Source organism: Antechinus flavipes, chromosome 4, assembly GCF_016432865.1.
Source record: "Antechinus flavipes isolate AdamAnt ecotype Samford, QLD, Australia chromosome 4, AdamAnt_v2, whole genome shotgun sequence".
Classification (NCBI taxonomy): Eukaryota; Metazoa; Chordata; class Mammalia; order Dasyuromorphia; family Dasyuridae; genus Antechinus; species Antechinus flavipes.
In genome coordinates, this window is record NC_067401.1 from 344,768,284 (window position 1) to 344,782,067 (window position 13,784).

The following is a 13,784-nucleotide window of genomic DNA, read 5'->3' on the forward strand; positions in this document are numbered from 1 at the left end:
CTTGAATTAAAGAGTTGATTCTAAAAATTTAGTATTAAAAAATCTACAACCAGAGAAATAAAATTTACCCAGGAAACAATGTATGTCAGCATTGTGTTGTTTTTTCTTTGTGGATGCTTTACTTTTATCTGCAGTTGTTTATGTGGGAAGTACTTAGGATCCTAAGATCAAACAACAATCTTCACAACTTTGTTTTCCCTTTCCGTTTTGTAGAGTCAGCAAAAAAATGTTTTTGTTAAAAAAAAAAAAGTACAATCAGAGGAAGATAATCAAAGTTGAGATTCTGCCTTTACTTTAAGAAAGAATAGGTGAATACAATAATGGAAGAGGAAAGGAAAAAATAAACACCTGAAACTGAGTACTGTTTAATTATAGTAACCACTCTTAGTTCCAAAAAAAGAGATCTTAAGTCACTTTCCTTTCTTCTTTGTGACAAGGAATGGAGAAAATCATAGTACTGTCAGACTTGGTGGATGTGCATACTTGAGGCAAAGAGGCCAGTTAGAAGGTTGTTGCAATAATTTAGGTCTCAGGTGATAGTGATGAGGTTCTGAATTAAGGTGGGAATTCTTTGAGTAGAGTTAAGTAGTCAGAGGTAGGAAATGTGGTGAAATGGAGTGGCAGGATTTGTCAACTGACTAGGCAGTTGGGGTGGGAGATAATGAGGAGTTAAGAATGATGTCAAGGATATGAAGCTGGCAGACCAATTAGGCTTTCGCTTTGATTAAACCATGCATAGAATATATCTAGAGTGGTCTCAATGTTTTTTTCTTGCCTGAATTTGAACATAGGTGAAATACAAGATTTGCTTGTCTTTTTAGAAGAGATTTTTCTTTAGAAATCTTTATAAATATTTGTTCTTAGAGGATGATTAATGAGAAATAGAGTAAATCCTCTCTGCTTTCCATCTTCTATCCCTACCTATATCTGTCCTCTATATTTTTAATGCAAAGATGCATATGAAAATACACTGGGCCACTAAGGAAAGATGCAGTGTAAATGTTATATGGCGATATAGGGTGATATTATCATTTGATATCAATGATGGTCAGATCTACAAAGCCTGACTTTTCCACTGACTAGCCGTGTAAACATGGAATCATTTGACCCTGAATCTGTTTCAACATAAGGATAATGATGCTTGTATAACCTAATTCAGTGCCATTGTGGACAAAATGCTGATGATAAGTCTCTAAAGCATTGTAGAAGTGTGAGTCACATGTCAGATAAATATTTTCTTGTGAAGGAATCTTCTGGCAAACTGTGAACTCTCTTGTTTTAGTGTATAGAGGTGATAATGGAGAGAAGCAGCTTTCATTTTTTTCCATTTCTCTTTATTCCTCAGAGTGCTGAACAAATCGCTGTGCTGTGTAGGAACTTTAACGAGACTCAGCCAAACTCGGACGGCATGGAAGGACCCAAGGAGGCTCAGGAGCCACCTCCAAGGCCACTGGCTCGGCATCTCTCTGATGCAGATCGACTAAGAAAAGTTATCCAGGAGCTCATGGACACAGAGAAGTCTTATGTCAAGGTACCAGAAAATAAATCTTTGATAGTATGGACTTGTGTGTTTGTGACGCCTGTATTGTGTCAAGTATACCCACAAAAGATTTGTCCCTTAAATCACAAAATAGATGCCTCTTGCTTGAGACTATGAGAAATTAAGAAAAGGGAAAATTCAGAGATGAAAAAGAGGTACTATTACTCTGAGGGAAAAATGTTAAATTCATGTCTCTTTTGGTTTCCAAGACAATTAAAAAAAACCCACAAGGAAATTAGTATATCTGTTTCTATATAAAAGATAGATACTAATCTATCTTTTGTAATCAATAGCAAGGGAGGCAACTGTGTTGGTTTAGTAAGATTTACTTGATGATGGGCAGTTAACAAACTTTTAACACAAAGAAATCCACTGATACTATTCAATTAAATTAAATTCAGTTTCATTTCACCAGCATATATTAAACCTACTATTGTGCTGGCCATTGAGCTAGGTGCTAATAATAAAAAAAAAAAAGCTTATGTTCTATGGGTAGGACAGCTTGGTGACTCAGTATATAGAACACTGAGCTTAGAATCAGGACGACTTATCTTCCCAAGTTCAAATCTGGTCACAGATACTTTCTAGTTGTGTGACCCTGAACAAGTTACTTAATGTGATGACCCAGTTAACACCCTGGATACCTTAGAATCAACCCGAGTAAAGATAAGCAAAAGTCTTTAGGTTTTATTCTTGGTCTTTAGAGGTAGGATTGAATTGGATGAAAGCAGAATCTCTGTGACCTTCCTTCTTCGTCTCCCGCCCAGAAGTGACCCTGGATAGTCTTATTCCATCCCCTAGTCCCTCCTACAATTCTCTGTATACACCAATTATCGAGCCAGCACAGGATAGTGGGAAGGGCCATTCTCCAAGCATATGCTTATAGAGTATTGTCCAATTAGCTTTAAGTGCTCAAACCTACCAAGAGTTCCAGCCCTTTACAACTTAGCTCTGTTTACCTCAGTTCCTTATCTGTAAAATGAGTCAGACAGTGAAAGACAAACCCACTCTAGTATCCTTGCCAAGAAAATCCAATTTGGGATCAGGAAGAATCCTGTTGTCACTCCAGAGCTCAAGATGCTACTTAGGGCAACTACACAGATGAGCCAGAGCTTGGGTGCATTGGACAGAACATGGAAATAGTTTTATATCCAAAGAGGGAGTAAATGCTAAAACAAGGTCAAGTGTTAAGAGAATATAATCAGACACCAAGCATCTGACAAGTCTCAAAGTAAGTCTTCAGTTAAGGGAAATTCTGCAAACAAGACCAGCAGCCGGGGGACACTGATGTCTGAGCTACTATTTTCAGATGGTTGCAGGTTTTATGGCAGTATGAGTAGAGCCCCGGGTTGGAGGAGGGGTTCTCTGGGTCCCACTTTCCTTATTTGTGTTTCAAGAAGGTTGAAGTTGGTGGGTGATGTCTAGGGTTCTTTTCCCACTTTAACTTTCTCACACTTTTGCTAATATTCTCTTCTTTTTCTCCCTTCTTCGCTCCCCCCTTTCCCCCCCAAAAAAACCCCATCAAAACTTGAAATTGTATTTTCTCTTAGTGTCAGTTTCATTCCAAAAAATGATTGACGTGTAGCTCAGGGGAATGTTTCTATTGCAGTGCTTGGGTCTCTGGGGAAACAAAATGCCTGAGTGACCATTTGTCTGTCTTAGAGCAAAACTAATTGGCCTAAAACTCCATTTTCCATTATATTTATTATCCTGATAGATCAGTTAGATAGTGGAAGCAATTATTTGGCACTCATGGCATCCAATCTTGCTTTCTCGATAGAATTATCTGTATCCATTTGCTGCTGCCATATTTCATCCAGGTGGCTCATAACTATTAGATGCTGTTGAGTTAGGCTTAAGAATTTTCTAGTTTTATATGACTGCAAGGTCAACTTGAATTGTGTAGCATAATGGGAGTCCAGGGGAGAGTAAAAAACTAATGAAATTTTACACTACATTAATAAAAATATACTCTCCACATTAAGAGAGATTATAGTATATCTCTCCCATTTAATAAACTATTGAATTGGTCTCTAATCTCTGTCTTGCTCAGTTTCTCTGGCATTACAAAACTTCAAAGAAGGGTGAAGAAGTATAAAGGAAGTAGATTCAGCAATATCAGATCTTAAACTATATTATGAAGCGAGAACATTGTTAAAGTGTAAAAAGAATAGTTTCAATGATTTTAAGTTAAAATTTTCTTCTATAAGTAAATATCCAAGAAAAGAAGGAATGCAGAAAAGTGGGAGAGCAAACCTTTTATAGACACTCTCTCAGAGAAGATGTGATTAGGTTGTAATGTTGCTGTGGTATAGGAAATGATTAGCTGGTTGATTTAGAAAAACACGAAAATACTTGAATTTATGAAGGTAGATACTATCTACCTTCTGGAAAAACAGATGATTGGAGGAAATAAGCATAATACAGTCTCTATATAAGTACATGAGTATATATGTATATGTTTGTATATGTCTGAATATATATGAATATGTGTTTATATATATAGATATAAAATCTCTATCTAAATCCATGTAGCCTTCTTTAAGGTAGTAGGGAGAGGGAAAGGAAAAAATAAAATTAAAACTACATAGCAGAAAACAAAGGAAAACCAAAAAGGAAACAAAGACAAGTTGGGCATCTTTGAAAACAATGTATAGTAATTGTTATAAAAGTTTGCTTGAAATGGAAATTTATTGTTTTATATCGAATTTTCTCTTATGGTCTGCTGTGTGCATAGCAGTGTTGTTATTCTTTTCTTTTATTATTTGTATTTAAGTTTAAAAGTTAAAAATTTCCAAAAATTTTAATTAACAAAAAACATTTTGGGAGTGCTATATTAAGGTCTTTGACAAGCTGACAAGTGACTAAAATGGAGCAAAGAGGTTGCTGAGCAGTGTACTCAAAAACAAGTCACTGGTGTAGTTGAAGGAATGGGGAAAATTTACTCTGGAGAAAAAAAGATTTGGGGCATCCACATTTAAATAAATAAAGAGTTATCATAATGGAAGATATATTCTTTTTGGTCTTGGATGACAGAAAAGGACTAGAAACTATTAGGAGATAAATTCTGACTAAAGACAAATTATCAATAATTAGAATTGTCCAAAAGTAAATCGAGCTGCTTCAGGAGCTAGACTAGAAGTCTACTTCAGGCTGAGATTAGATAACCCCTTGTCTGAGATGTAACAGGAAAATTCTTGGTTTGAATGGGGCTAAACCAGATGACACCTGAAGTCCAATATAGCTCTCCATTTCCAGAAGTAGGGAGAGCTGTGGGGCTCAGATTTCACAGATTGTCAAAAAGGCAAACATTTAAGAGTTTATGTAAGAATTTCTTAAGTCCACCCCAAAATGAATAGCATGTTTATAAATCCCAAGGCTCCTAATTCTTTGATCACTAGACAACACTGGTATTCTAATGTTTATACTTTAATAAATTTAACTCACTAAGCATTCATTAAATAATTGTCATGTACTGGTTCTAAGGGAGATAAAAAGATGAAGCTTAAACCAGTTGTTTCACTAAAACAATAAAGGAGACATTGAATGTCCTGACGTGTGATTCTCCACAGCAGGGGAGGCCAACAAAAAGAGTCATCTACCTTCTCTATCTGCAAGACATTTTATCATTACTTTTTCTCAGATCCCAAGTGTCCCAGGGCTCTGCCACAAGCTAGCCCTGGAGCTTCTTCATGGAGGATCCTAATTACTCTTCCAGAGAAATACCACTTGTGAAACAAAAAAAGCCTCTTCCCTCTTTCCTGGCAAAATACCAAATCACCTAGTAATCCCATGTGATTTGTACCTCCCAACTCTTCTAATGATGTTAGTGTCTTTTTCTGTACAGTTATTTAATGTTGCTGGGACTGCTTGCTTTAACTACACTCCCAGCATGCTCCTGAAATGATTTTGAGCAGTTGTGCCTTTGTCAGAATTATGACCCCTAGATTTTTCAATGTCACCCTTCTCCAAAGCATACCACATTTCACCTGCTTTAAGAAGCAGACACAGGAAAGAGGTGAATTGGAAGAATGAAATACAATCAATCATATGAAGGAAAGTGAATGAGAATAAAAGGGGAAAAAAGATTGGGGGGATGGAAAGAAAGATTGAAATAGTGTTATGGTGCATTATAAATTAAAATTCATTTAAATCTGAAGTTAGTAGTAAATTTAGTTTAATTGCTTACACTGATGTTTAGTGTTTCTGGTGAAACACTTAACAATGAATAATAAAATAAGATTATAAATTGCAGAAAAAATGCTGATCTCATTAGTAGAAGGAGCTTTCTTACCTGGGAGTTCCTTGTGTTAATGAAATCACCTTATTAATTCCTTTCTCTAATATTTTTAATCTACACTTGAACTTGAATTCAAATCCAACCTCAAATATTGACTAGCTATATAACCCTGAGTTTCATCTGCACCCCAAAAATGGGCATAATATTGGCACATACCTCATAGGTTTGTTGTTAGAATCTATTGAGGAAACTCATATAAAATGCTTTGCAAATTTTAAAGTTTTATATAAATGCTAGGTTTTGTATCACAATACAACCCTGTATAGTTGAAAAACACATTAGATAGAGCATTTAATTTGATTCTTTTTGATAATGCTAGGCTAGGCTGAGGTGAACAATTCTCAGAACTATATGATCAGGATCTGATTATGGGTTCATGAGTTTTACCCACCCCTATTTTATAGGAGTGACATATTTGAGCTCACACAGCTCAGACCTAGAATGAACCTCAGAGATCATCTGGTCCCCTTCCTTTAGATGAGGAAATAGGGTTTCACAGAGAGGAAGGCGACTGACCAGTGTGGCCGCACCGGAACTTAGACAGCAGTCTGACTGAATTGTTTTATTCTTTTGCCTTGACATTCTAGTCTTGTCTCGTTTCTACCACTAAGTATTAGGCAAGTCCTGTGAGTTTTATAGGCCCCAATTTCCTTATAAGAAAATATAGTTATTGAATTGGAGCAGAAAGACAGAGAAAGAAAAAAACAGAGAGAGAGAAAAAAATTAGAAAGAAAGGAAGCAAGGAACAAAGGTTTCACCTTTGGCTGAAATTTATGGATTGTTAATCTGATCCAGACCATAGATTATTGTTAACAGAGTTCTAAATTATTTTTACCTCATATAGCCTCAATTCTTTCCTATGTAAATATAAGATGATTAGGCTAAATCAGAGATTCTTAGCTTTTTTTGAGTCATTAATCCTTTTGGCAATTTGAGGGAAATTTATGGAATTCTCAGAATCATACTTTCAAATGAATAAAATAAAAACACATAGGTTTACAAAAGAAATAGATTATATTAAATTATAGCTATCAAAATATTTTTTTAAAACTTCATGGACCTCAAGTTTAGAGTTCCTGGTCTTGATGTTGCCCAAGATCATCTGAAACAAAATGTTTTTCACCCTTCCAGGTCTAACATTGTTAAAGGAGGTCATCGTTAGGATTAAATAATTCAGCTCTTGTGGCAATTCTGAGATTGATGAGCCTCACCTTCCTTGGCTAGCTAGGTTCCCAGAGTGTAGTAGATATATTCCATTTATTTATGAATACATAAAATTAATAAAAAAATAAAAGATTCATTCCACTATTGAATTATCAGGATCTTGCTTTCCTTTTATTTAAAAGAGTCCTTACATAAAATACCTCACGTTAACTGTGCTATTAGGCTACTTGTGTGAGGTGTCTAGATAATCCAAAAAAGTTTTTCTCCTTGATTCTGGAGATTTTATTTGTGTTTGAATATGGATGTCTCCAGTATTTGGGGCATTTATAATACTTTCTGAAACTACATTGTTAATTTCCAACTTCCCCTTCTTTCCACTTTCCCACCCCTTTTGTTGGGCCTCAATCAACTCTCACCGATGCATAGGAAGGCATAAAGCAGAAGTGGGTCCTTGGAGAAAATAACGATGGTTACTTTAGACCACTGGTTCTTAACCTTTTTTTGTTTCATGAACCCATTGACAGCTTGGAGAAATCCAAGCTTTACTTTTCAGAATGATGTTTTTAAATGCAGTTTATTTTTGTGACATAGATTTAAAAAAATTGATCGTTTTTATTTTTCTGTTTTTCAGGATCTGACCTGCCTTTTTGAATTATACTTAGAACCCCTTCAGAATGAGACATTCCTTACCCAAGATGAGGTGAGAGATCCTTCTACTGTGTATCTATGATATCACAACAAAGTTGTGATCCCAGGCAGATGTATATTAGAGGAGCTGCTAATCAGATTTCGAAAATGGAAGCCTCAACATAACCTTGGTGTCATATGTGTGTTAACTTTGGATATTAGATTCTTATCAGAGATATTTGGTGCAAATATTTTTCTCAAGTAGCGTTTTTGCAGAGAATTTGATTTTGATCATTTAAAAGCTTTTAAATTTCATATAATCAGAACTAACTTTTCTCATACTGGGTTAAGATTTTACTTCCAGCTATAGTGGAAAGAATAAAGTATTTATTAAGTATTTATCATATGCAAAACCCCTGTGCTAAGCCCTGGAGTAACAAATAGAAGATTGTCTCTGTTCTCTTAAGGTGTTCACATTCTAATGAATAACATAGGAAGTTTTCTCTAACCTCTTTTAATTCTAACACTTGCACCCTGTTCATTGTTTTCTATTTATCCTTTATATAACTTGCTTTGTATATATTTGTTTCCTCTATTAAATTATAAGTACTTCGAGTACAGTAACTATCGCTTGCCTCTTTTTGTATCCCCATTACTTAGCACTTTGCCAGCACGCTCTAAGTGCTTAATAAATGTTTGTTGATTATTTGGCTATAACATGAGATTCAGCTCAAATGGAAAAGCCCCACAATCCTTAGACTGGAAGGTAAAGCACATGTTGAAGCTTCTTCTTGAATGCCATTTCCACTGATGAAAGCATAGTTTCTGATGTAGAGCCATTTAACCACGTCAAGGATGTTGGTGGTAAGAACTTGCTTTCCTGAGTTTTTAGTTGTGGCTCTCACCCCTCTAGAAACAGTTGTTAAGTTGTGTCTCTACAGGAATGATTCTTAAGATGATGGCTAAGGGGGCTCCAAGCATTACTTTTCTCATGGTTCTTGGGTTTGGGATCCTGGTCTGTCTCAGGCTGTTCCCATGTAGGGTCTTGAGGCAAGCTCTTTGTCAGGATTGACTTCTCTGGCATATACTTCCTCCTCTTTCTCTCTCTCTTTCTCTCTTTCTTTCTCTCTCTCTCTCTCTCTCTCTTTCTCTCATATCAGCACCTGCTAGTTAAGAAAGACACCTCTATTTTCTTCACCATTTTTAAATTTTTGACAAGTGTCTATTTGGAATTCATTGTGGTACATGGTGTAAATTGCTGGCTTAAACAATTTTTTTTTGACAAAATATTTCATTGGGAATATATTTAAAATGTATTTTAACTCAGATTTCATTTTCAGCTGTTCATTTATGCATTTCTATCAAGGTATACTTTATAGTATTCATTTCATTCAATATAATTTATATTTAGAATTTATAAATTATGCATTATTTTATGATTTATAAAATAAATTTTCTTCTTTGGATATCAGGATATAGTTATATCTGTTTTTTCCCAAATGTAGTATGAGATCTTGTGAAATAGGAGGCACTTAACAAATATTGGATCAAATTGAATTAAAGTCAGTAGTGGATTTTGAAAATATAAAAGATTATAGAGAATCAATGTGATATAATGAGTAGAAAATTAGCTTCAGAGTCATCAAGATATGAATTCAAATTTTGACTTTGACACATACTGGCTATGTGACCCTGGGCAAGTCTTTTAATTCACATGCCTCCAGGGAACTCTCTATACTGTAAATTAAAGAGCAGATTGTCTGCATTGGCAAAGGGAGTTTCCTCATTGGGAGTTTCTTATACCAGTGAAATTGCATCTACTCAAATGGAGAGGTTTGCAATTACCTTTCACTAAAATTCAACCAACCTATCATGTGCTATTTAAATATTTATGTGCTATCTTCTGTTCTACTTCTGGCCTCTTTGCAGATGGAGTCCCTTTTTGGAAGTTTGCCAGAAATGCTAGAGTTTCAAAAGGTGTTTCTGGAGACCCTGGAGGATGGTATTTCTTCATCCTCTGACTTTAACATACTTGAAACACCCTCTCAATTCAGAGTGAGTATTTAGGACTTGCTGTTCCAAAGGAAAATAAATAGTCACATGCTTGTTGAGACTTACATTTTTTTACTGCATTTTATGTTTTCTGCAAAGGTTTCCACACAACCCCATCTAAAAAGTGGTTTGGGTTTTATGTTTCTTTTTGGAGTTAGAAGAAACCTTAGAGATTATCCTTACCAATGCCCTTAATTTGTAGTTGAGGAAATGGAAACTCAAAAGTCAGTTGGCTCACCCAAAGCCCTGGGCTTTCTAGAAGAAATGGAGGTGGAATGGGGTCCACTGGTACTTGAGTAGAACTGTGAGGCTATACAATAATCAGGCATAGGGAAATGTGAGAGGAAAAAAAACCCATGCTATTGGATTGACTGATGGATAGTTTGGCCAGAGTTTGATCCTGCATTAGACACTGCCAACTTGGTGACTCCTAAGCAATCACTTTATCTCCGTTTCCTTTTATGTAAAATGGAAATAAAACCAGAAGCTCCTTCACAAAGTTGTTGGGATGACTAAAGGAAATACTAGACATAATAAAGAAAATCCTGGACAAAAATGTGAGCTTTAAAAAGAAATGCATGAGAGGCAGTGTGATAGAGTGGAAAGATTCCTGAATCTATAAACACCAGCTTTGATTCTTATCTACTGTATGTCCCTGGTCAAGTAACTAATCTTTGAGCCTTAATTGCTTCATCTATACAATATCTGTATTACCTACAGGTTACCTACTTTACAAGGCTTTAAGACTTAAAGTCATTATTATAGAGAAAAATTGACATGAATAATTAAAACCTCTATTTAGATATGACTTAAAGTCATACTGAAATCTTTACTAGAACAGTTTAAAAGTAATTCTTCCATTGGAGATGCTGATGAGTACTGAATTGTCTGAAAGATGGGCAGCAGGACTTAGTAGGGAACGGGCTTAGTTATTCTCCATACTGGATCAATATCTCTAAATGATTTGTGTGTACACACACACACACACACACACACACACTTTGGGTCACTTCTCAGAATACGGCAACTATCCTTTTTAGCTTGACTCTATCGTGAGCAAACGCTTTATTATATACTACTAACACTAATTAAACCTAAACAAAAGTTCTCTAATATATTCTGATTTTTTTCCTCTCCCCAGAAATTACTCTTCTCCCTTGGAGGTTCTTTTCTTTATTATGCAGACCATTTTAAATTGTACAGTGGATTCTGTGCCAATCATATCAAAGTACAAAAAGTTCTAGAGAGAGGTAAGTGACAATTCTGAGCAATATTCCTTTTTACTAATTTCTTTTGCTGTTGTGATAAGTGGAAGGTCTGTAGTTAGCAAACTGAGGTAGTAAAGGAAATAGGGAGTATCCTTATGACTTAAACTTTTTGCTCTATTAACTTCCTCTGCCCCTGCTACCATTTTTTTAAGCTTCTTTTTATGTGGAGTCTTTCCCCCATTAGAATGTAAACTATATGAAGACTAGGACCATCATTTCACTTCTATTTGTTTCCCCATCTCTTAGCACGTTGCTTGGCCCATAGTAAATCTTAATAAATGTTTACTGACTTGATTTGCCATTGGTTTTGGTCTTAAAAGTAATGTTAAATAAAAAATTTCTAATTAGCCTGTACTTAAATAATAATTTTTATTATCAGGTAGCAGCTAATAACTAAAAACATTTGTTTTCTGTTCTACAGTGATGTTTATATTGGCATTCTTCTTTATATTTCCATTCCTAAACTAGGGGTCCTTAAACTTTTTCCACTTGTGACCTCTTTTCACCTGAGAAATTTTTACATGACTTCAGGTATATAGGCATAAAAAACAAACATTCACTGATAATAAATCATAATTTTGTGATTTCCCTCATTCAATTACCAAACTCTATATGGGGTCATGAATCATAGCTTTTAAGAGGTTAGGACCAAAAACATAAGTAATCTAAATTCTCACCTAAATGTTCATTATAGGAAGTCATATTAACCCCAAGTCTCATTTATGAGCAATTTAAAGTCAGAACTTACAAAGATATTTTTTAAAAGCAAAAAGATTCAGAACCAGCTGGCTTTCTATTGGCAAAATCTCCCATCCATCATATTCCACTGTATGTCAGTTCTCATGAAGACTTTGCTTTCCAAAGGTCAAACATATTTTCATTTACTCAATATTTTATGGGAAGAGAATAGTGCTTTTCAGGTAGTCATTTATGACAAGGGACAGAACAAATACCAAAAAATGGGTAGATCTTATTTCCCATCTGAATCCTTCTTGGGTATAAACTAGTATGAGAAATGATTTTTGTATGTCATTAAACTTTTTGCCATTTACTTATTAATTTCTCTAAGAAAATATCCAACTCCCCTCCCCTCTATTTTTTATGTACTTAAAATCCAGATGGCAAATTTCCATGTTTGAATGATCTGAAGAAACTGAATTTGATTTTCACTCTTTACTTTTGTGGCATTCCTGTTAAAGTGACTTTTATGGCAATAATTCAGATGTTGAGACTTTGCTGACTAGATGCATCAAATTTTTTTTTTCACCAGAGAACATATTAGAATAAATAAATAAATAAAATGCAAAAGTATATGGGTCACTAAAACTAGGAATAAATACTGGAATCAAGAGGCTACTACTTAAATTCATCCATTACTTTATTTCAGAAAACTTTTATTATTTGAGTAGGGTAACATCCCTGCCCTCAAGTTGTTTACAGTCTAATTGGATAAGATATGTCATACCCAGCTACACAATATGATAAAGGTTTAGAGATATAAAGAATTATTCTTGTTTGATAAGGTGACCTGAACTTGCAGCTGTGAACAAGTTTGCTGTCTCTTAATTTACAGCTAAAACAGACAAAGCATTTAAGGCATTCTTGGATGCCCGGAACCCTACGAAACAGCACGCCTCCACATTGGAGTCATACCTCATCAAGCCTGTTCAGAGAGTTCTGAAGTACCCTCTGTTGCTCAAAGAGCTAGTGTCATTGACAGACAATGAGAGTGAGGAACACTATCACCTGACAGGTAAGGGGACCACTTTCTCATTTTAATGGACTTTTACAAAAGGAAAAGAAAACATATGGCTGTGGCTTTCTCTGCCCCTCTCCTTATGCCTGTATTTCCCCTCCTCACCAAAATTATTTTTGAATTTGTTTAGTTTTAGGTACTGTTGCAATTTTAGAAATGTTGTTAACATTTTGGAAATAATTTTTTGAACCTGTGATGATAGAAACAGACACAGCCTCTTGAATAGATGGAATTTTCTGGCTATTTTGTAGCCACATTCAGCTGATCCAAAATGCTGGGGGAGGCTCCATCTTGTGGACATCTACTGGCAGAACTCAATTTAAAACAAATATTTTGCAGGGACCAAATGTTTATGCTTTTTGGGCTCATCCTGGTTTTTATTACTTTGTATGACTTCAGAGATAGAGAAGCTATAAATATATGCTGTTGATTGAAATAGTATATAAGCAATTCCTTTTGATATGAGGGAGAGTGCTCTGTTAATAAGCAAAAGAGGCATTTAGTTATATTTTCAGTTAGAGGAGATAAAGAAAATCATTGAAGAAACAATCTATTATTAAGTATTATCTTTCATGAATAAGCTTTTTTTAAAATGCTGAATATAAATTATATTTTTAAAAGTCATTCATGCTTTAATGTCAAGTACCAAAAATCATGGAGTACCTTTTGGGGAGAAATATGGGGTTAAATTGATCAATATAATTGATCCTTTAAAATTACACCTTTTTTTTGAGGGGGTATGTACAATCAAGCTAATTCCTATATGAAATTGTAAACTCCCATTCTAGCCACAATGAATAAGAAGTATCCAGCACAATTGTGATTTCTTAAAGGGGACAGTTAAAATCTTCTCTCCTAATCTTTCTACCAAAAACAATTTTTTCAGTTTCTGAAACTAAACAAATTAAATAGGGCTACTTCCTGTGAAGAACACTGACTTGAAGTTATACTTAGTTGCTTTGTGACTTTAGGCAAGTCATTATACCTTTTTTTGGTGTTACTATTTTCCCATCAGCCCCAGACTACTTCCTAGCAAGATACCCCATATAAACTAGAGGGATGCTCATTTATTCCAGC

General features: G+C 35.0%; 1 protein-coding gene across 3 annotated transcripts in view; it reads left to right on the forward strand.

The window, feature by feature from the left end:
- The window catches only part of TIAM2 (TIAM Rac1 associated GEF 2), a 205,995-nt gene that overhangs the window by 176,532 nt on the left and 15,679 nt on the right, over positions 1-13,784 (forward strand). For all 3 annotated transcript variants that reach the window (XM_051997990.1, XM_051997987.1, XM_051997988.1), the window contains 5 exons: positions 1,346-1,531; positions 7,636-7,704; positions 9,561-9,686; positions 10,825-10,933; positions 12,525-12,704. In XM_051997990.1, the coding sequence (XP_051853950.1) occupies positions 1,346-1,531; positions 7,636-7,704; positions 9,561-9,686; positions 10,825-10,933; positions 12,525-12,704 (670 nt within the window). The remainder of the gene's footprint in view (positions 1-1,345; positions 1,532-7,635; positions 7,705-9,560; positions 9,687-10,824; positions 10,934-12,524; positions 12,705-13,784) is intronic.